A 22,211-nucleotide genomic window follows, 5' to 3' on the forward strand; every position below is an offset into this window, starting at 1 on the left:
GCTCCTATTGCAATTAACTTCTGTTTTTCCAGTGCATTTTGGAGAAGTTACTGATGTGTCACCTACCCTTTTTTTTCCCCCTTTGTTTCTCAGAGGCTACTGGAAACTCACAAGCCAGCTGGTTCTGGAGTTAAAGGGAGGCCCAGCGTGTGAGACAAACTCTGGTGAAAGGGAAAGCAATTGGAGAAAGATACTTGGGCATAATTATTTCTTTCTCAGAAGACTGTCAAAGTACATATTACAAAAAAGTGCAAAATATGGACTCAATGATCGCGAAATTTTTCCAATTTCGTTTCCTTTTCCAATTTTAAAGAATATAGCTCAAGATTATGTATAAATTTTATGGTCATTTAGCCATTGTATTATTGTCAGTATTTCTCCAACTCACAGGAATCTAATGAATACAGTAAAATGGACCTATTTATAGACTCCAGCATGATATGAGAGGCTATTTCATTATATGCAAATAAAGGCAAATAACAAGACAGGCAGTGTCACAAAACAGAAAAAGGAGGAAGGGAAGGCTTTTTGCCCATTTTGTCTCCTGAAAATAGTTTAAGCCATGCACTAAAATTAACTTACTGAAGACAAAGGTTTTCTAAGTGTATTGTTTGAAAAAAAGATTGATAGAAAGTATTTTAAGGCATATCACCTCACAAGTAATTTTCTAGTAGCTGTAAGATTTCTAAAACACAGATATTCACCCTGAATTGCTGTTAGAAAGATAGAGCTCTCCCATTGCTTTTTTGCAGTATCACTTTCTGCCTTCAGAGCATAACACACAAAGCACGAAGAAGTAAAACTTTCCAAGGGAAGACAAAGGAATGTAGACCCTTCATATCCCTCAAGCTGTTGCAGAATGTTCCTGCAGTACCTTCTTTGTTGATCAATAAGAGGATAAAAACATTTCATCTTGGAAGGGTCTTTTGACCAGACGTTGTGTATTGGGTCTGGCTGAGATGGAGTTAATTTTCCCTGCAGCCCATGGTGTAGACCATGGTGAGGCAGCTGTCTCCCTGCAGCCCATGGAAGTCCATGGGGGGACAGACATCCACCTGCAGCTTGTGGAGGGCCCCACACTGGAGCAGGTGGATGCCTGAAGGAGGCTGTGGCCCCCTGGGAAGCCCACACTGGATCAGGATCCTGGCAGGACCTGTGGCCCCATGGAAAGAGGAGCCCGTCCTGGAGCAGGCTTGCTGGCAGGACTTAAAATGGGGGACTCATGCTGGAGCATGGAGTTCCTGAAGGACTGGACCATGTGGAAGGGACCGACGGTGGAGCAGTTAATGAACAATTGCAGCCCGTGGGAAGGACTCATGTTGGAGAGTTTTGGGGAGGACTGTCTCCTGTGGGAGGGACCTCAGGCTGGAGCAGGGGTGGACAGCAAGGAAGAAGGAGTGGCAGAGACAACATGTGATAAACTGACCATAACCCCCCATTCTCTGTGCCTTGTTGTAGTAGGAAGCCAGGACCTGCAAAGGGTGTGTATCTAGACGAAACACCTGGGAAGTGCAACCAGTGCTTGAGTGTTCTGAGGAACAATAGCAGAGCAGTCTGGCACTTGGTGCACACCTGTTCAGCTAGCTCCCCTACCAGTGCTTCCACAGCACTGCCTGGAGTACTCCTTAGGGGTCAGTCCAGCAGAAAAGGAATGAAAAAAGATGCTCTTCAAATGCTTTCTGCCTTCCCAAGTTTTCTGTTCTGATCCTCAAAAACTCTGTTATTCTGAAGACTGATGTGATAGCTATATGAGACAGACAGCTTGAGTTTCTGATGAGGTTTTAAGAGTTTTAGACATGGTCTTTTCTTCTCCTCAGGCCTTGTTGTGTCATGTGGTTCATCTTTCCCACGTAAAATGATTCTCAGTGAGGGGAAAGCAGTGAGTAACTCCACAAACCTGAGCACTTAAAATGAATTTCTAATGTCGCATTGCGTTCAATGACATGCAGCAAAATGCAGCAGCCTTTCCTTTAGGAATGACATGGCTTCTGCTGACATTTTCCAGCTGAAGAATCACTTCATATATAATACACACTCTTTGTTTTCAGCTTTTCCGAACCCTGTGAAAAGCAGAATCAGAGGTGAACAGGTGAAGTTCGAGGGAATGCAAAAGCCTTGAGGGAGCCTCAGCATATGAAAATGAGCGTCAGCTCCCTCCAGGAGGTCAGGGAGTGAGGGCCAGAGCACTGAAGAAGAAACCTGTTCAGCGGTACATCGAGGAGAAACGCCTCTCATGAGGGAGAAGGTGTCGGCCCCAGCGGGGAGACCGGCTGCGGGGTACCATCCCCTCAGGTTCGCCTCAGGCAGGGACGGCGGGGCAGAGTCCCGGGAAATCCGCGCCGCGCCGGCTGCCGAGGGGGACGCGCTTTCAGCCGGCAGAGGCACGTCCCCACCCGCCATCCTGCCGATCCCCGCTCCCGCCGGCCCCGCCGCCGCCCCGCTCCGGCCCCTCCGCGCCCGCCGCCGGCCGAGAGGAAGGCGCAGGGGCAGCGTGTGCGAGGGGAGGGCGGTGAGGAGCCGGCCCGGAGATCTCCTCCTGAGAGCCGCCGGCCCCTCTGGGGACGCCGCCGAGCATCCCTCCTCTCCCCAGGTTCTCCCCTCGGCACGGCCCGCGGGGCGGCGGCCGAGGCAGCAGCTGGCGCGGTGAGCGCGGCCGGGAGGCGGAGGGGGGGCGGCGGCGGGACTCTGCCTGGCCCACAGGCACCGATGCTCCGGCCCCCGCCCCGGTGAGGCGGGATGAGCTCCGCCCCGCAGGGAGAGAGCGCCGCGGGCGCCGGAGCGTGTGCCGCTGCCGGGAGCCGCCTCGCCCTGTCCCGTCCCTTCTCGTGTCGCCGCCCGGGGCTGCGGGTCCTCGCTCCGCCAGCGGCCCCGGGCCGGCCCTGCCCTGCCCTACCCGCGCCGGGCTCCCAACTTTCCTCGGCGTGGCACGAAATGTGCCGGGGCGCCGCCGAGCCGCTTTGACGTCTTGATCCTCTCCGAGAACTTAACAGGATCGCAAAGCCCTTCGAGCGGCTTTTCCCGGTGAGCCGGGTTTAGGCGCTCGGGCTCTGGCCGTAATCCGCCCGCGCCGCGCGGAGGGGCGGCCCGGCGGGCCCTGCCCTGCCCCGCCGCCCCCGCCGGGCCGCGCCGGGCCGGGCTGCGCTGCCGGGGCTGCCGGGGCTGCCGGGGCTGCCGGGGCTGCCGGGGCTGCCGGGGCTGCCCGGCTCCGCGGCCGGGAAAGGTTCCGCGCTGGAACCGCGCCGGGAAGGGCAGCGCTGACCGCCAGCGTCGCTCGAGGATCGTGGCCCCGGGGCATCCGCATCCCACAGGCAGGCGGACGGTCGGACGGAGCTCCAGAGTTCGGGTGCTGCGGAGGAAAGCGTGGGCAGGTGAGTCTGGAAGAGGAGGCAGTAAGCCTCCCTTTCTGTCATGCCCGTGAGAGCGGGATCGTGTCCTGCATCGGACTTCAGTTCCAAACCTTAACTCAGAAGCTTGAAATGAAAACGTAACTTACAATATTTATTTATTTCTTTAGTTAGTTAGTTTTAAATGAAAGTGTTCATTTGGTTAATTGACACAGAGTTCTGCATACTCACAATCAAATTGGATTCAGGACACGAATCCATACAAAAGTGAGGCCGAGGGGCACTTACACCATTCCTGTTGACCGATACTTAATTTTGCCAGTTTGATTGATGTGTCTCTTAACTTCTCTGCTCTCTGGTTGCTGTGGTGTAAGTGGGAGGTTGTTTGTATATGTTGTTTCCTATATAAAGGAAATGCTAGCAAATAATGCAAGTAGTGAAAGGGAATAATTTTCCAGTGATTCTCAGTGCTTCCAATAAATTGACCTTGGTTCTAGCCATATGACATCTTTTGCAAAACTCCTGTACTGTAATCCAGGCCATAGTGTGCCTAAGAATACGCAAGATACAATAATAACTATAATCAGAGTCTTTCTCTAATGAGAGGTCCACTCACTTGCTGAGAGAAAAAAGTCAAAAGAAGACAAGAAAAAATGACCTGAACGTTACAGTTCTCTGAAGAAACGATGTTAATGTAAATGTTGGTACCTGTTGAGTGTGGACACTTTTAACTGTATTTTGTTTTCCAGATTTATAATTGTTGCATTCAAAGCAAGTATTAGAGGAACGTTGTATTTAAAACCTGTAATTTTCATTGTTACAAATAAGTAAAGTGTAGTTTTAGATGTTACAGGTTTTGAAATAGCATAACTTTACCTTCAGTTACCAGGTTTTTTCCCCTCTGATCTTGTTTATGTAATTTTCTTTGATTTATGTATGCTAAAACCATCTGATTAGAAAAATACAGGTGCAGATGATAATGGGACTGTATGGATGTCTAATTAGTAAGGGTAGTCATAGTAAACATGCAGTGAAAAACTTGAGGGAAGAGCACATCAGTTTTAGAAAGGTATATAGCATCCTTCCATATTAGCATCTCTCAGCTTTGCCTTCTGTGTATCCCAGCCGTTGTCATCTAATTTGCACCCAAGCTCAGTCATTTTGGTTCAGCATGTTGTCCTGCAGCCTTCTCTGATGTTGCCATCTCTTTTCATTAGCATCTCTTAAATCCTCTTCTGTCGAATGTCTTGTTACTGCTTGTGAAACGTGACAGAATTTACCTCTCAAGCTTTCCTTCCCTAGCCAAGTGGAATAGCTCCAATGGTTTACGTAATGTGGGCAGGGAGTGACTTTGAAGGGGTAACATTCACATGTACGCAGGTGCATGCATGGAAACTTACATATATATTTTATAGACATGCATCCAGAAGTATAAACTTGCTGTGTTTTAGCTGTATTCATGCCCCTGTTATGTTCCCTTTTAAGAGTTATCTTGGTAAATGAATGCACTGACAGAGACATTGTCAGAACTGGTGATTTTCAGACAGTGGCTACAGAAGTCTTGCACAGAGCTTATTTGCTGTATAGAAACATGGGTACTGAGTACCTGCATCTTGTTAGCCCGTACCAGCAACAGAAACAATATGATGTAGCTTGGTTGTCTAGTCAGCTGTAATTTGTAATTTACTGCGTTTTAATTTACAACATTATGTTCAATATTCATGGCTAGTTTCTCTTAAATAGTTTCCAGTCTAAAAAAAATAATAAATTCACAGAAAATGGTCTGCAAAAAAGTTTAGCAGATCTTAGAAAATTGAACTGCACTACTAATGATTCATAAATACAGAAGGGAAACTCAGTTCAAATAACCATTTATTCTAAAGGTTATTTTGGTACTACAAGGTGCCAGGGACTCAGCCATCAAACTGAGCAAGGCTAATCATGTGCATTTCATTCTAAAACTCTAAATTTTACATACAAGCATATGCAGTGTTGTGTGGAGTATATGCACATCATAGAGTACCTGTAAAAGGTATTTGACAGATCTTTGGTACTGAGGCTACTAGGCTATGCATGTAAACTATGTTCATTTTCAGGAGATGTCAGTGCCCACAGACTGTGGTAAATGCAATATGTTGTAGCAGAGAGTAATAAAATTTGAAAAGTGTGCTTTTAAAAGAGGTCCTAGGATTTAAGAATTGTTGATTCAAACTATTATGCATAATGATTCATGAGGGTAAGGTGGTGCAGCTTGCTGATTATTTTTTCAGCCCCTTGGGTTTGATCTAGTAGCCTTTATACAAAGTTGATGTCCATGACAACATGCCAGAGTCCTATCTGCGGGTTAATTTACAAACCTCCAAGTGGTTGTGCCTTGTCTTCACATCGTGTAGTTACTTAAAGATCCAGTGTCTAGTCTTTGATGTCCATTTGTTGCCTGTTCTGGTCGTATCATTGGAGCTTGCAGGCTGTCACACGTAACATACACAAGATACAGAATATACAGCTGAGCTACAACTATTACCAAGTGATATAACAAGGATCATGTAGGTGGAGGTCAAATCCCGAAATAAATCCCGAAGTCTTAGCAGGGTTGAACCTGAGCGGCTGTGTGAGGATTTAGAACGTGTCTTAACTGAAATGATGTAAGTGATCCTATGCAGCTTATTACTGCTTCCATAGCAATAAATGAAATGTTGAAAGCCTCAAGAACTACAGTATTTTACCAACTAGACAAACACATAAGATCCATTACAAAACTGTATGTAAGGTCATCCTTTACTTTGTGATGGTGAAACATATTTCACCTTGAAAAGCTGGTTTTTGAATTCTGTCATATTTTCCCTCCGTCTAAATAAATAAGCTTTGAGAATATTAAGTGGCAATATAAATAGCTTGATCTGCCATCACTGCTTGATAAACAACTACATTTATTTTGTATCAGGTGTATTAATTCTTGGTTGGTTAATGATTTTGAATTAAGTTAAGGTGAATTAACATATTCTGCCCCAAAGGGGAACTAGTAGAGTAGCCCAAATGTGAACTCTCAATGCTCTTGAGAAGGACACTATAGTAATTCAAAGTTCTTTCACAGATGTTTGACAAGCTCTACAATTCATTTTGGTGGCTTAGCTGATGGCCATCAACTTCCTAAATTTTATATAATTTATAATATTAAAGTGTGTGCCTGGGTTTTTGTCCTACTGAGTATGTGCAAAATTGTCTGAAACACAGGACAAAAAGCTGCTCAGAGGCCTTGACAGTGTCCAAATAGCCGTGGGTGCTGAAAACAGACATTCCTGCTGCTGCTCCAGTATATGTCCTCAGAGCACTGAAAACACATGAGAGAGTTATGTGTGAATATATCCCATAATCTATTGGTAGCAGGCTCTGGAGAAAGGAGTAAAAATGTTTTGGCTTGCTTAACTTGAAGCAGACTCAAAAAGCTTCTCATTTTTGAGGTGCAGTTGCTCAGCACAATACAATTTGCTGCACATGAGCGAACAGATTTGAGAAAGAGGGGAGTTAATGTCTGTCAGTTGGGTGCCACCTCTTTTTGGCCTGGAGTTAGATGCTCAGTTATTTTCAGTCTCCCATTTTAGCTTCAGTCTTTTCATATTGGCTAGCACATGTAGCTCCCCTCTTAGAGCCTTGTTCCTGGGTACCTGAATTTCTGTATGCCTGCTTTAGGATATCCACTGGATGGCACAGCTCCTTAAATTTAGATACTGCAGCCTTCATACCTCTTGTTCTAAGTCTATACAGATATGGTTCTAAAGAGATAAGTAGAACCTGATTTTCAAAACTAGTAAAGGCTTATGTGAATCTGAAGTTTTCATATGTTATTTGAACTCATATTTGTTGTCAAACAACTTGCTGTCTTGATAAAACAGGTCTTTTATACCAGACAGTGCATATAAAATAATTTGACACAAAACATCAGTTTCTATTGAATCCAAGAGGATAAAAGAGTACATGAACTATTTGCATTTGGAGTAGGCAGTGCTATCAGTAATGTATAATTTGTTGCATTTTTAGTAGAATAATACATCTTTGTCATTTAGCTCTAGTTTCAGTCTCAGTGATTTAAGTACTGAAAAGCAATATTCTTGAGTGTGCAATTATTTATTATTCATCTTTTTCAGGTTAGTACAATTGGTAGCAAGGACAGAAAGACTAAGTGAGAAAGCATGTTAAAATTCTGCTTAAGGCATTGGTAAAGATGTCAATCTTTCAAGAGCTAGGAGGGTTTCAGCTAAGTTTTATTTTGCTGGATGACTAGATTGAGGGTCAGAGAACTATCCTTCTGTTTGTCTCTCTGTTTCTCTTGTTCAGTTGCTTGTAGGCTAAATACCTGTTCTGAGGACCTAATGTGGATTTATCAGGCTTGTCAGCCTTTAGGTAATCAAGTTTTACTCTCAATGTAATTACTACCTTTAAATATTCAGAGTAGAGAGTGTAGTTACGAGATAATAGAGATTTTATAGAAGGCAAATACCAACCTGTGGTGGGTGCAGGCCCCCAGGGGCTGGCAGGGTGCTGTGGGGCCCTCTCTGAGGAGCAGCCAGGGCTGCCTGTGCTGGACACAGATGTCTCCAGCTGATCCCCTGCAGCCAAGATGGTGGCACTCTGGGGAAAAGCACTTAAGAATGAGTATAATGCTACGAAAACAGTGTGTTGGGAATGAGGGGAGGAAAAAAGGGCGAAAAACAGCTCTGCAGACACCAAGGTCAGAGAAGAAGAAGGAGCAGAAGTGTTGTTCTAGGCACTGGAGCAGAGATTCCCCTGCAGCCCATGGAGGGGACCATACTGGAGCAGAGATTCCCCTGCAGCCCATGGAGGGGACCATACTGGAGCAGACATCCACTGTGGAGGACCCTACAGTTTCCTGAAGGAAACTGCAGCCAGTGAAGAGGAGCCCATGTGTGAACAGGTTCTCCTACCAGGAACTGTGGCCCATGGAGGACCCACACTGGGGCAGTTTGTGAAGGACTGCAGCCTGCAGCAGGGACCCACACTGGAGCAGGGGCAGTGTGAGAAGGAAGAAGTGGCAGTGAGGAAACATTATGGACTGACTGCAACCCCTCATTCCCCACCCACTGTGCTGCTGGGTAGGGTGGAGGAGGTTGAGGAGTTGGGAATGTAGGGGTGAAGCTGAATTTGGGGAAAAAATGAAGGATAGAGTTGGTTTTGTTTCTCACCATCCAACTGTATTTTAATTTGCAATAAGTTAATTGAATTTTCCCCAATTTGAGCCTGTTTTGCCTGTGATGATAATTGCTAAGTGATATTCCCGTCCTTCTCCTCTGCCCATGAGCTTTCACATCTTACTTTTTCCTGCTGGACTGCTGAGGAGGGGCAGTGAGAGAGCAGCTGGGTTGGCATCTGGCAGCCAGCCAAGACCAACCCACCACACTACTGTATCAACTATGTTTTTAAATACAAAGCTGAGCTCTGCTCACTTCTTAAAACTCCCTGATAAGAACCAGTATTTAGTAGCAATTTTGGAACTGCAGATCCCAGACAATTGGAACTGTCTCTCTCTGGCCCTGCAAAAGGTGTTTGCGGAGCCTGACGGCTCTTCAGGACTTTCCTGCTGGTTCCTCCTGATAGCTCATGATAAGCTGCTCCCTAGTCAGTCACTTGCCAGATTTTGGATCCAATGTTGAAATGCTGATCTCCTCCCTAGACCACTGAACACATTTATCATTAGGATTCTTGGAGGCCTAGAAAGAACAAATATTTCTCCTTTATCAGATAACCAGTAATTTGTCAGAATTTTATGGGCTTTATGCAGTGCCAAACCATGTTACTTCAGGAGGTCTCACCACCCGCTCTGTACTCAAATTGCTGCATTATTTATTTCTATCAGTCCTGTGTTCAGTTTCCCTCCACCACAACTGGGCACACAAAACACACCTTCATCCACTGTCCCTACCTCCTTCCAAAAATGCATGATTGTATTTTATTGCTTAATAGTAGAGTTGTATTTCCGTGAAATGTTCCCCTCCTCCTTTCCTCCAGTATAGTGTAGAATAAGAGTTCAGAACACATTGTATATTGAGTGTGAACTTTACAGCTGAAATTATTGTAACGGATCTGAAATGAGCTCCAATTTTACCTACATAATTTTATTTTATTCTTCATCTTTCTAGGGTGAGCAAGACCATTTTTATTTCTCTCCCTTCTCTATGTCCTTAATCTTTCTTGCCATGCTTTTATGCTGCTTTATCTTTCTGTTCAAGAGAAGGACTAATAGTGTTCTAAATAAGTCTGCACTGTTGTTTTGTGGAACAGTTTTAGTGTTCTTTGTGTCATTAACATTTTCCATGTATATATTGTCAGTTATTGCATCAGCAAGCCTGCAGTGAGCTGTACATGTATCATAAGTTCATAGGATGGTCTGAGTTGAAAGGGACCTTAAGGACCATGTAGTTCCAACTCCCCTGCCATGGGCAGGGACACCTTCCACTAGACCAAATTGGTCCCAGCCCCATCTAACCCAGCCTTGAACACTTCCAGGGATGTGGCATCCACAGCTGCTCTGGGCAACCTGTTCCAGTGTTTCACCACCATCATAGTGAAGAATTTCTTTCTAATACTTAATCTAAAACTACTCTCAGGTTCCCTTTCTGAGAGCATATGGCCCATTTGGAAGCATGTAAGGCAGTAGCTTACATGCTGTTCACCTGTGTTCATTGGTTTCCATTTGCCTATGTTGCACATCACTTGTCAACAAATTGAGAAATTGATATAGTTGTTGGGGGTCACCCTGAAGTTCCTTGCATCCTTTTGTTACTCCTGCCTATAGTATTTTTTGCCATACTGAGATCTTCTTGTATCACCACTCCTTCTTTTCGTCAGCATCATTAATGACAGATTTTCCTGTGGAGCTCTGAGGAATACTGTTCTTAAACTTCTGCAGTGGTGAGGGGGGCTGTTTAATCCTGTTATTGCTTTCTGTCTTCTCATTTTTAATCCAAAATAGTATTTGGCTTCATATCCTATGACTTGTTTTGTTTCTTTAGTGGCATAGTTTTTGGAAGTCTAAATGAGGTTTACGAGTGTTTCCTGTATTCAGCGGTTCCACTGGCATACTCAAGCCTTTCGAGGAGATTTGGAATATCTAATTCCAGTATCTATTAATAGTGTTTAAGTCCAGACTAGTAATATCTAATTTCAGGAGATTAGTAACATCTAGAGAAGCCATTTCAGTTTTAAGTTTAAAGAAATACTATACTTAATGTTTTTTTAACCAAACTTTCGGGAGCTGATGCACAAGTGTCTGGAAATCCATATTCACACCTACAGCATTTGAAATACAGAAAGGCATTGTTCACTAATCTCCAGATGCAGGGGCAATGCATCTTCTCAGTGAGAGAATACACGTTGTTGGTAACAAATTATCGACATCGTCCCAAGACTTCAGAAGGGTTTTATTAAATCATGATTTTATTGTTTCAACAGTTTTAGTGTTTTAGCAGAGTTATTTATTTGTTGGATATTATAAACCAGGTGACCCTTGCTTAAGAACTGCCAGAGGTAGACATCAATCTGATTGTGAATCATCAGAACTGATGAGTGTTACTGTTGTGTTAGGTCATCAAGATCTTAACTCAGTACTAACTTTGTGCTGAAAATACATCTTTAGAAAAAAGGTTAATGCTTTGTTACTTATGAATCATTCTTCTTTTCCCACCACCAAGCTTTTAAAACCTTGAGTTATGTTTTTAGCATAAATTATCTGCACTTTAGAAATTAATTCTTCTGAGTGAACATTCCAATCTGAGGCTGGGTTGGGAGAACTCAATTTTTTATATCGATGTGTAATAAAAATGCCCATTTTTCTCCAGTAAAACTTCAGTTAACCAACATGAACAGGGCTCAGCTTAAGGTGAGACACAGACATTAACTGACTTACACTGAGGCAAAATTAGTAATGGGAAATACTAATCAAAATTTCAGGTGTTAAATGATACGCAAGTGCTATTTCTAGACTAATTTTGTTATTTCTGGATAAAAAAATAACCTATTTTATATTTTGAAAAATATTAAATAATTTTAAAAGTTGTATGTGATTTTCTTTAGTTGTCTGGAAGTTGAGTTCAGGGTAAGTTGGGTGTCTATTTTTTAAGAAAGTGGATACATAACATAGTTCTAATCATGGATTATGAGCTTTACTTCAGGAATAATTTGGGACAGAAAGTTAGTTTCTGAAAGATCTGTGTTTCATTTCCTCTTAAGGTGAATATTGTGTAGTCAGTGAGACAGAGGATTTCAGGTGAAAAAGAGACAGTAGGTAGTCTGAGGGAGTTAACTGATCCTAAGAGAATTTCATTCTAGTCATATCTCAAACAAAAAAGTTTCCTGAAGGGAGTTTCAAAACTTAAATTTTTCTGTTTTAAAAATTCAAAGCTTTCACTGAAAGTCTCTTAGTTCCTTATTTATAAGACACTTCTCTTGAGCCTTAAAACTTGTTTTGTGAGGATAGATGTGATTTGAATTTGGAAAGGCATTGAAGGTCAAATCTGGAAAGGGATTCAGATCAATATCCTAAAACTTGTAGGAGGTGAGCAGCTAAATATCTTAACAGAGATTGTCTTGAAGCAGTATAATAAAAAATCTGAGTATATGTTTAGTGCAGAGTTTTAATAATATAGAATTACTGCATGGTGTATAATAAGCTGAGGGGTAGGTTTCATTAGTTATCTGCTTGGTTAATATGTATTTTTGGAATAAACAGTTTAGTCACAAAATAGATAAAATTAGCACAAGGGAATCAATGTAGAATGGAATGGGTTGTCCTAACACATGTATTATCTAGCGATTTTTGGTTGACTTTCTAACTGTAATCTTTTTTTAATGAGATTTTGTATGCAATTTCAATGGATAATAATTATGACAGTGTAGGTATTCATAAAGCCCAGAGACTTAAAAGAATACGGTGTCATGTAACCCTTTTTTTAGGTCATGATGAATCTTCTTTGTTACACTTTTACTAGCACTTTTTTTTTTTTCTATCTACTACAAGTAAATCAAGAAACATGTCATATGTATGTGTAAATATCACTGGCTGTTATTCAAATGGTTGAAATTGCTTTTTACTGTTCTTCTGTTTTAATAAAGCACTCTTTTTAGTACTGAGCACATTTCTTTCGCAGTCTTCATATTTTTTTTCCCATTTCAGCTGTCATTTAGATGTTGATATGTAAAGCAAAATGGCAAAAATCAACACCCAGCACTCCTACCCTGGTATGCACAGACTGTCTGTCAGAACTACTGATGAAGATATTGAAAGGATTGAAAATGGCTATATCAGGTAATACATTCCTTTCATCAGAGTCAAGAGGACAGATTGCTGCATAATTTGTGGAACTCCTCTAGCACGAGGAATAGGAGCTAGAGTTATGGCAACGTTGTGTCATCTTGTTGACCCTGTGCACTGAACTGACTTAGCAACCTATATCCAAAGTACCGAAGAGACAGATGCAGGGAGGTTGCCACAGCTTGCAGTTTTGGAACCAGAAGCTGTACTACCTCAGGAATAAAGCCCATTTTCACCTCACTTGAAATTATACTAACTTGTTGAGGAGAAACATCTTTCTGAAGTCACCACACAGATAGCAGGGTGTGTGCTCCCGACAGAGTATTTGGAATTTGCTGGAAAAAAAAAGATCCTTTCAGCACCAGTGAAAAGCCTTGGGAAGTTTTTTTAAATGTAGCCTCTGCAAATTGCCTAGTTCATATGATAGGGAACATATGTGATGTATAAAGAATATCAACATTTTTGTATTGGATTTTCAGAGTCCATCACTGTACAGAGGAAATGTAATAGTTCCTTTACATTTGCCTTCGTGTTTTAATAGTTTTAAAGCGGCTGTTTAAACTGTGCCAGTGAGCTTGCACTTACATTTTGCACAGTACCAGTCATTTCTCTAAACTGGGCAAACTCTGCTGGGCGTGCAGGAAGGTGTCTGATGATCCACAGCATTTGTACAGGCTGGAAAAAATGTTCTGCTTTTGTCTTGTTACAGTCAACCACCTCATCTATGTGGACCTTGTCAGAGTGTTTCTTCCTGTTCAAACGTATACCCAGACTGGAGCACTCAAACTCCTGCTGGGCTGATAGGACTGCCTGCTTTATGAGGATTTTTGAATTGCATGCCCCTAGTGTCTAGTATGGATGTGATTCCTGCCCTGTTTGAATTGGTTCTTTTTTCCTTTTTGCTTTGCTTACATGATACCTTTTGTCATGTGAGTGTACCTATACTAGGGAAAATGGAGCTGCTTCTATTCTGCACAGTATGTCTTGCTTGACTTATTTAGATTTGGAAGAGCCATGTCCCTTTGTCTCTGTTTACAGTGATATCTCAGAAACAGGGAAAACACTGAAATAAGCATCTTTCTTTCCTTTTTTTTTATGTCCTAGTTGCAGAGATATCAGTGATTGGCAGCTCACAAATGGAATTAGTGATGGGGATGTGAGAGTGGGGTCATAAAGGTTTAACTGTAGGATTGAATCTCTTTGGTCATCTGCAATTTCAGAGGCAATGTCTTGCTTTTGACAGATAAAGGGACTGAAATATGTTTCTTCTTTGCCATTGTCTTCCTTCAGCTCCTGTTGGCTATAGTTCAGCAAAGCAATTAAACACATTACTTAGTTCTCACTAAAGTTAGTGGGTGTTAAATTTATGCCTAATGCTAAGGATGTGCTTAAGCCCTTTTCTGCTATGAAATGAGGCATTATCAAGAAAAAGAATTCACTGCAATAGTTAACAGAGAGCTGCTCCTGATCTTTAAGCTGTCATTCTCATATATGCAGGAGTAAGTGATTCTTGTGCCCATATTTTTAGTTCTGTAGCGTGTTATAAAGTTGGTTCATTTTGTTAAAATAAAAAATTGACAAAACAAAAAATAACAAATGAATCTCCATTTTAAAAATCCGGCCTCTGCAGAGAAACAGCTCAAATAGGAGAGGCAGCACAATAGTCTATAGACACAGATTGCCTGTCTAAAAGTTGGGGTTCAGCTGGGCCCTGTAGACATCTGGATTTCAGTGCCTTTGTGTGAGAAGGTGTCTATGTTCCTGCTGTCATGAGTGGAGATGTAGTCAGTACTCACAGTCAGCAGCACCTGGGAAACTGTTCAGCTTACCCTGGAGCTGAATAACTCTTCAGGCTCATTTGGCTCTGTTGATTATGAGAGAGGTATTTAGTTGACTAAAATAGGCATCTAATGCTATTTGAGATACCATAGGGTATTTGAAGCGTTTAGGTGGTGCTAGTGGATGTGAGGAGAGACCTGTGTGCTCTGGAGAGGTCTGATAAAGTATTTTGAAGTATTCCAAATGGTACTAGACTCCTATATTGAGGCAGCTGAATCAAGCCGCAGATAGCCACTGACTATAATGAGAACTTAGATACTTATTAGGCACTGCCCAGCAGCAGTATTAGAACTTATTGCTAAGATCACACAAAATGTATATTTGTCTGTAAACAGGAATGGAAGTACTTAAAAATAGCCATGGTAGTGCAGTCTAAAAGACGGACTAGTCCAGCATCCTTTTGCCAACAGGTCTGTAGGCCAGTGCTCTAGGAAATAGTAAAAAAGGTGGGCAAACTCTACTACATCTAGCTCAAGAGACTTCTTGAGATGAATGCAGGCTCTGTGTATCTGGTAATCCATAATGAATTTCTATTCCATGAGTTCATTGATTTTCCCCTAGAAGCCATGTTAACTTTGGCAGCCACAATACTCTCAGCACTGACAACATGAACTAGGTTATAAAAGTATTTCAGTACTAGGCAGTGTCTACTGGTGTTTTGTAATTAGAAGAGAAGTAGAAAACAGTTAACAAGTTGAGAATCCTGGGACTTTCAGGATCTATTTTAGTATTCTTTGTGTAGAAATAATAAAATTTTAATTCTATGTTTGTCAGTTTCTCAACTGTGAGTGCACCCCACAAAACTGAGCTGCTAATTATCTTTTTGTGGGCATTGAAAATGCTGTTGCCAGTTCTTTTGAAGATACTGCAACTATCATTATAGTCAATATTTTCCTGGCAATACAGATGAACAGACTCATGTGAGAGTCCATGTCTGCATTACAAAGGGGGAAAAAAAGATCCTTAGTGGTCGTGATAAAGTCTTGTAAAAGTGAATACAAAAGACTGGAAAACATAGAGAAAATCTTAGGAGTACTAAAAAAAAATTCAGAGTGAACCCTCATAAAGTCCGGAATTTCAAAACTCTGTTACTGAAAGATGAGGCTAAATTTTCATCTCTTTTTCTCAAATGCTATTTTTTCAAGTGCTCATGAATAGTCTCTAGCTTCTGAGCTTGCTGGAATGTATGGCAGAGCCTCCCCTGACTTTAATTCACGTTGGATGGCTCCAGAAAAGTCGGAACATAGGGTTATCAAACATATGCTGTGTTACTAAGAAGGCAATTTGCTGCCCTGTTTCCTGATGTAGTAGGTGGAAAGAACTGGTTAGGGGTAAGTCTGGTGAATGCTATATGGAATTCTTAAAAGAAAAAATTGCCTTTGCAGAACCCATTCACTGTGTGAGGATGCGTCTTCAGAACTGCAGGGAGTCATTTCTGTGGAGGGAAGACATGTGTCTGAATCCCAGACGAGCTCATTCACAGGCAGGGGAGCAATGGCAAGGTAACATGCTGACTAGTAGAACTTCCAGCATTAAATTTAATTTGTTGAAAGAGACCACTCACAACTTGGAGTCAAAGAAAGAAGAGCCATCACTTTCCAAAGAAAATGGATGAAGAAAGTCTATTAAGAAGTAACAGAGGTTGCCTTTGACCTTGATTCTCAACTCTTCACTTATTGCTAGTAAAAATTTTAGAATCTGAGAGATGCTGAATAAGCCCACACGAAGTTGTCAAATATAAAAAAATAAATTATTTTTACATAATCAAATCTGAAAATATGTTGAATGCTGTGGAAATGCATGAAGTGAGGCCAAACTGTAAAGTAAATGGGTAAGTGTTTGATTCTGGCTGATAGCAGATGCAATGTTACTGTACTATCAAATAAAACATAACAATGGTTCCCTTTTGGTAGATGGGCTCTGGCAAGGGAGGAGACAGGGGATCTTGTGTTGACAGTGCAAGAGTTTCTCTCAGTTTTTAGAATCCAATTGTGTTTATAATGGATTTGGAACCTTAGTCAGCAAAATTGAAGTCAACCATTGGCTTAAACTGTTCACATTACCAGGACTTAAACATAAACCTAAAGTGGAGCTTCAAAAACTTATTGTGTCTGCTTTAAATATTTCTGTCTGAGACTGCAGAGCTCTGCCTTTGGATACCATTATTACACACAATACAGACCATGCTCAGTTTAAGCACAGTGTATTCCAAAGAGCAAAGAAAAAAATTTTTACAAAGCTAAGGTCATTTAAAGAGTGTTGTTTACACTTAAGCCTTTTGTATGGGGAAAATAAACTTCTCTGGTTGTCAGATAGCGACGCCACCATGTGTAGATTAAAAAGTGTGCAAAAAGTTGAGTTTAGATGAAAAATGTTTATAGGTGTGCATTTTGTGTAAACATAAAACACATGAATATTTAAATTCATACTGAGAACTTCCTTTTTAGTCTTTATATTGTTTACCCTTTTTCAGAATAGTTTGAATTACGTGTGTCTGGCTACCGTTAGGTATGCTCTGAATATACAAGGCAGTTTCTGATGAAAACATAAATGCTAAGCAATTTAAATGTTATGGTATCATAACATGACTCCTGACTGCAAATTCTCAAAGACCTAAAACAAGTGCATCTGATGGACTTCATTGAGTATCTCACATTGAGATGGAAAGGCCCTCATTGACAAGAATATTGTATTGCTCCTGCAATGCTGATACTGTGGACTAGGAACTAATGTGTGAGATATTTTTGTGATCCACTGCAAAAGATAATGTATGAAATTGAGGGAAGTGACTGGGTTTACAGTTGATCCATCAAGTTTAATTTCATGGCAGGTGGAGAAGTGGAGAAAAATCCTCCTGGGCTGCTGTTTGTGAGAATGTTTTAAGGCATCTTATGTTCTTGTCTGGTTCAGTCAATTTTGTGTGTCTGTTCCGTGCAGGCTGTCACGATTTGTCTTATCCGTAAGGTCATGGGCCACAAGACATTTGCATCATGAAGACCAAAGGCCTGATTCTTTCCTGGAACGTATCAGAGGGCCGGAGCTCGTAGAGGTGTCCAGTAGGCAAAGTAACATCCGCTCCTTTCTGGGTAGCCGTGAGCGGCCTGGGGCAGTAAACAGGTAAGATGTGTTTATACTTTAAATGAAGATGACTGAGGTTATGGTATTTTCTTGGTAATTAGGATCTAAGTTTTATTTTAAGAAGAGGGTAAGGAGCTTAGCATGGGAAATGCTGCCTGGGAATCTTCATATAACTGAAGTATTACAGCTTTCAGCAGACTTTCTCTTTCCCCCTCAAATGCACTGTGGCAGAGATCTTGAAGTAAAGGATTCTGGTCATACTGCTTCAGGCAGAATGACTTCTCAGAACTGGAATTTTATCATAGGCAAGCTGTGCAACTTGATGTTGCTAAACTCATCTCTACTGAGGATGAATGTGATTTTTATTTCAAGAATCCAGAATATTGCTAGCTATGGCTTTTCAGGACATTAATATTAATGCACATTATCTGCAAGTATTAGGAAACTTCAAACAAGCAGTTGTGTTGTTATACCTACTCAGGAATTCATCTGCTAACGTTACAGAAGGCTTCTGATGCAGAAATGACAAAATCTTTTGGCTACTGACTTCACTTATTACTGCATACTCATTCTTTGGTATGAAAGACAGGTTCAGAGTTATCTTAATTTTTTTTTCCAATAGAGCAACAGAGGCTTGCAAGAGAAAACTTTATGTTTTTTGACTTGCTGGATTATTATTGCTTTATAGACATATGATACAGTGTTTTAAGTTTAACTCCAGGTAGAAGAGGCAAAAATGAAGTCCCAAAACAAAATCTGACTTTCTGTTTATTATGCTTTGAAGCAGAGACTCCCATTTTTTAAATTTGTTTTTTTTCTGCATAGTTAAAGATTGGTAGGTAAGCAAGTAATAAGACAATTTGTTTCAAAATCTCAGCTAGTCATTCAGATTAAAGCAAAAATCTTTGAAAGGCTATGCATGGTACAGGTTACCTTGATTTATTGTGGTCCAGCACAGCCTTATTATCTTCACTTGATCTGCTCCTTGGAAATTCAGCTCAAAAGCACGTATTGAATTAGCCTGACTATTGTCTCATTTCTCTGATGTCTGGATCGGTAGCAAATGATCAGCAGCAACTTCAGATTTGAAGTAATTAGAGAGGACAGCATTGATCCTGGGCCAACAGACCTCTACATGAGGCTATTCAAAGTGAATTCGAGAGTATCCATCCTTGCCTTCTCAGTTTTACATTGTTGCTGCTTGACAGTAACTCCCAGTTGTTATATCCTGAAGGCTTAATTCTGCAGCAGTGGTAGGTGTGCTCATTACTTAGCCACAAGCCTTGACGCTGCATTCGTGAAGATGAGTTGAAAGGACTGAAGAAAGCTTAAAATAGCAGCCCCATGAGTAAAAGGCTAAAAATAGTGAGGTGCATATTGCCATGCACTGATACACCTAAGAACAAGCTTCAGGCATCAAATGTGGTCACAAATGGGTATGCGAAGCACATGGTAAAGAGAAACTGGTGCCTTGAAGCAGTTATGCAAAGAGGCTTATCACAGCAGTCAAAGTTGACCTTCCTAATCTTATCAGTGCATATGTGAGGTGCTAGTAAATTAGTCTGTCATGTCTGTGAACACGTGCATGAAATACCAACAGTCTTTACACTCTTTAATGTGTTTTATTTAACTTGCTTTCAGTCACTGGCCTTTGGCCAGATTTAATGTCAACTATAGCAACAACACCAATGAAGAGTAAGTACTGATAACTGCCAAACATCTTTCTATACTACTGGCACCTTGTCTTTTTCCCTTTCCAGCCTAGTAACATTTGTAGTTACTGTAGTTACTCCTTAGCTCTCGCTAAGCCTTTCCTAGGAATATAGTTTTATTATAGAGAAAGGTCTAGTTTTCTTAGTATGAAAAACATTCTTCCTGCTCCCTGTGAACTCCTTTTTGTCTGAAGTTACCATTTCCTCTCAAGGACTGAATTTGATCAAGAACTCAGTCGCTACCTCCTGTAGTTCAGCTGGCTGATTTTACTGCATCACCAATTGATTTATTAATTCTTCAGTTTTTAAATGAGATTCATGTATTAGTTTTCTAATAGTGATTTTCCTCTTTTAACATACTGGTCCCTTTTTGCAAATCAAGTGCCCCAAAAATTTCAGATTGTCAAATGAGACGTGGATACTGGTCAGGGTACCAAGAAAACACTTGTGTGTGCATCCTTTTAAAGTGTGTTTCAGTTCAGCAGATATTGTTGTTTTAGAGAGAGTGAAAGGCACCATATTAAGGCTGGTATTGTAACAGAAACTCTAACAGAAGCTGTCCTTTTGTCTGTTTTATATAATTGACAAGCTATTTCACAGTGTTACACCAAAGAGAAATTTATTGAACAGTGTGACGAGCTCCTGTAATTTAAAATCACCCAACACCAATGTTTGTTTCTTGCTCAGCTGTTGGAGGACATATCTGCTCTTTAGTATCCAGCAGCAGATCTGTTCTCACGCATGATAGTAAATTTTTTTCATTGTTTTCCAAATGAAAGCAAAAAAAAATTAATCAAGACAGCTTCTGATTGTGTCAGAAATACTTTTAGAAAACTCTTGGGGTTTATTTTCTCGAAATAATTTTGTCATGGGCAAGTTCAAACTGTACATTTTAAATGATGCTGCAAAACCTTTGTGCACATACGTGGACAAGAAGTTTTCCTCCTCCTAGAGCAACTTTTTGGTTTTGTTTGCATAACTTTTATTAAAAAGGAAAATCTGTGTGCAGTGAACAGTGAGAGAAATGTGTAGATTTTTATTCAGACTGGTATAAAAGAAGTGCTATAAGCCTGCAGCCTAGCCTCCTAGATGGGGCCCAAAGGATTGATTAGGATGGAAATACTTCTGTCTTTCTCTGTTTCTGACAATGACTCATGTACCTTGGGCAAGACTTTCATCCTTCCAATTTTTCGTCATTTTTAAATAAATACAATACCTGTCTGTCTACCTGCCCGACAGTCTGAAATATACTTGATTTTCAAAGTACTTGACACATGAGAAATGCAAATATTTGACTAATTCAAAGACTGTGACAGCGTTTTTATGAGGCTGACGAAGATGTTTTCCAAGTCTAAAACTGCGGAAACACAGAATGGATGCTGCTCTGTTGGGGTCAAAAATGGCAGACACAAACAACTGTTTTATTAGTTACTGCGTTCCAGTTTCCTCAGTGGCACTGATAAAGAAAAATGAATGTCTTTTTTAAGCTTTATGTTTTTTATTATGTTAAAGACCTAAGTGTGCCAGGTCTTGGGGAACTGTTGGTGATGCTTTCAAGTCTTAGATTATGACCAATCTTTTTGTCCGAGTGACTTCCATGGGCAGACTGCAAATAGGTGGGAGTGTGGTAAGGTGGGAGGTATGACAATAGAAAGATGCACAGAGGCCACATAAATGGAAGAAACTCAATTATGAAAGATACCTGTAGTGGACAGATGAGTTTGTAGAAGATCTCAGGCCAGAGAAAAGTAATTATTGGCATGAGATGCTGTGTAAAATAATGTTTTTTCACTTTTTAAAAATAAACCATAAACATAGGAGGGAGCTGGAATGGTCAAAATATTCCCTCCAAAGTTCACCACCACCAAGACTTTTTGATTGATTCTCTATCTCAACCTACTTTTCCCTGCATAACAAGATCCACAAATGTATAGCCCTACCCTTTGCAAATTCTGTTTACTTATAACTTTTGGTAAGAATGACAGACATTTGAAATCTTGAGGAGCTACATTGATGTTGATAACAGCAACTGTGAATTGCCTTTAAGATCAGACACCATTTATAGTAATCTGCAGTGAAATCCTGACATGTTTTTTAAACGGGAAGGAGTTTTGGGGCCAGATTTGAAAATGAAGCCATAAAGTCCAGGGCAGTCAGTAAGCAGAGAAATAGATACTTGAGCAGCAGTTCCCACTGCTGTGTAAGAAGCAGCCTTGGTAAATGAAAAGCTGTTTCTTTGATTTGAGATGCATACTTAAATAGAAGATCAGTCAAGGTAAAGGTTCTTTTTTCTCCAGTCGTACTCCCTTGCAGTGTATAATTTTTAAAGTTTCAGTGGTGTTGGTCAGCTTGGTAGATATTTCCCTGGATGTGGCGAAGTGTAGGATCTCAGCATTTTTTTGCCAAACGAGCCTGGGCTTTCCAAATCACACTGTGTTGCTCCATCACTATGGAAATGTCTAAGGGTAAGAATTAGAACAGGTGCTCATTGCTAACAGGTGAAAGCTGCTACTATCTTAAAATTGGTGACTGTTGTCTTCTCCTTTGGAGTGCTTCTTTCTCCCTGTAACAAGCACATTCCTAGACATGACTGCCATTCACAGACTAGACCTTTCTGATCTGAGCGGTATGAGCAGGTATGCGTGAAAAGCACAAGTCCTGTTTTTCACCTGTTATTCCATACTCTGCCTTTGCTGTGGGATGTGGCTGTCATTGAACTAATGTATCCTTTCTTGACACCGGTGCAAAGGGAGACTCAGACCCAGTCTCGGCAGTTCAGAGAACATGAAGCTCCCATGGGAGCTAGAGTCCCTGGCTTTCATCCAAACCAGATATTATCTGTGGGGAGTTATGTTTAAATATGCATTATCCACATATACTGTAGTGTTAGGAACAGTTTTAGGCTTTTCTGTC

General features: G+C 41.1%; 1 protein-coding gene across 4 annotated transcripts in view; it reads left to right on the forward strand.

Moving 5' to 3' along the window:
* The first annotated feature begins 3,193 nt into the window (after positions 1 to 3,193).
* Positions 3,194 to 22,211, forward strand: part of CNGA3 (cyclic nucleotide gated channel subunit alpha 3) — a 29,985-nt gene continuing 10,967 nt past the window's right edge. Inside the window, exons 1-5 of one of the 4 annotated variants that reach the window (XM_027718145.2) lie at positions 3,194 to 3,368; positions 12,532 to 12,663; positions 15,894 to 16,010; positions 17,446 to 17,625; positions 19,228 to 19,281. In XM_027718145.2, the coding sequence (XP_027573946.1) occupies positions 12,563 to 12,663; positions 15,894 to 16,010; positions 17,446 to 17,625; positions 19,228 to 19,281 (452 nt within the window). In that variant the 5' untranslated portion in view covers positions 3,194 to 3,368; positions 12,532 to 12,562. The remainder of the gene's footprint in view (positions 3,369 to 12,531; positions 12,664 to 15,893; positions 16,011 to 17,445; positions 17,626 to 19,227; positions 19,282 to 22,211) is intronic. The other 3 variants (XM_027718143.2, XM_039390577.1, XM_027718144.2) reach the window with 3 other exon arrangements.

This window comes from Pipra filicauda, unplaced genomic scaffold (assembly GCF_003945595.2).
Source record: "Pipra filicauda isolate LSUMZ 115617 unplaced genomic scaffold, ASM394559v2 scaffold83_size3615187_pilon, whole genome shotgun sequence".
NCBI lineage: Eukaryota > Metazoa > Chordata > Aves > Passeriformes > Pipridae > Pipra > Pipra filicauda.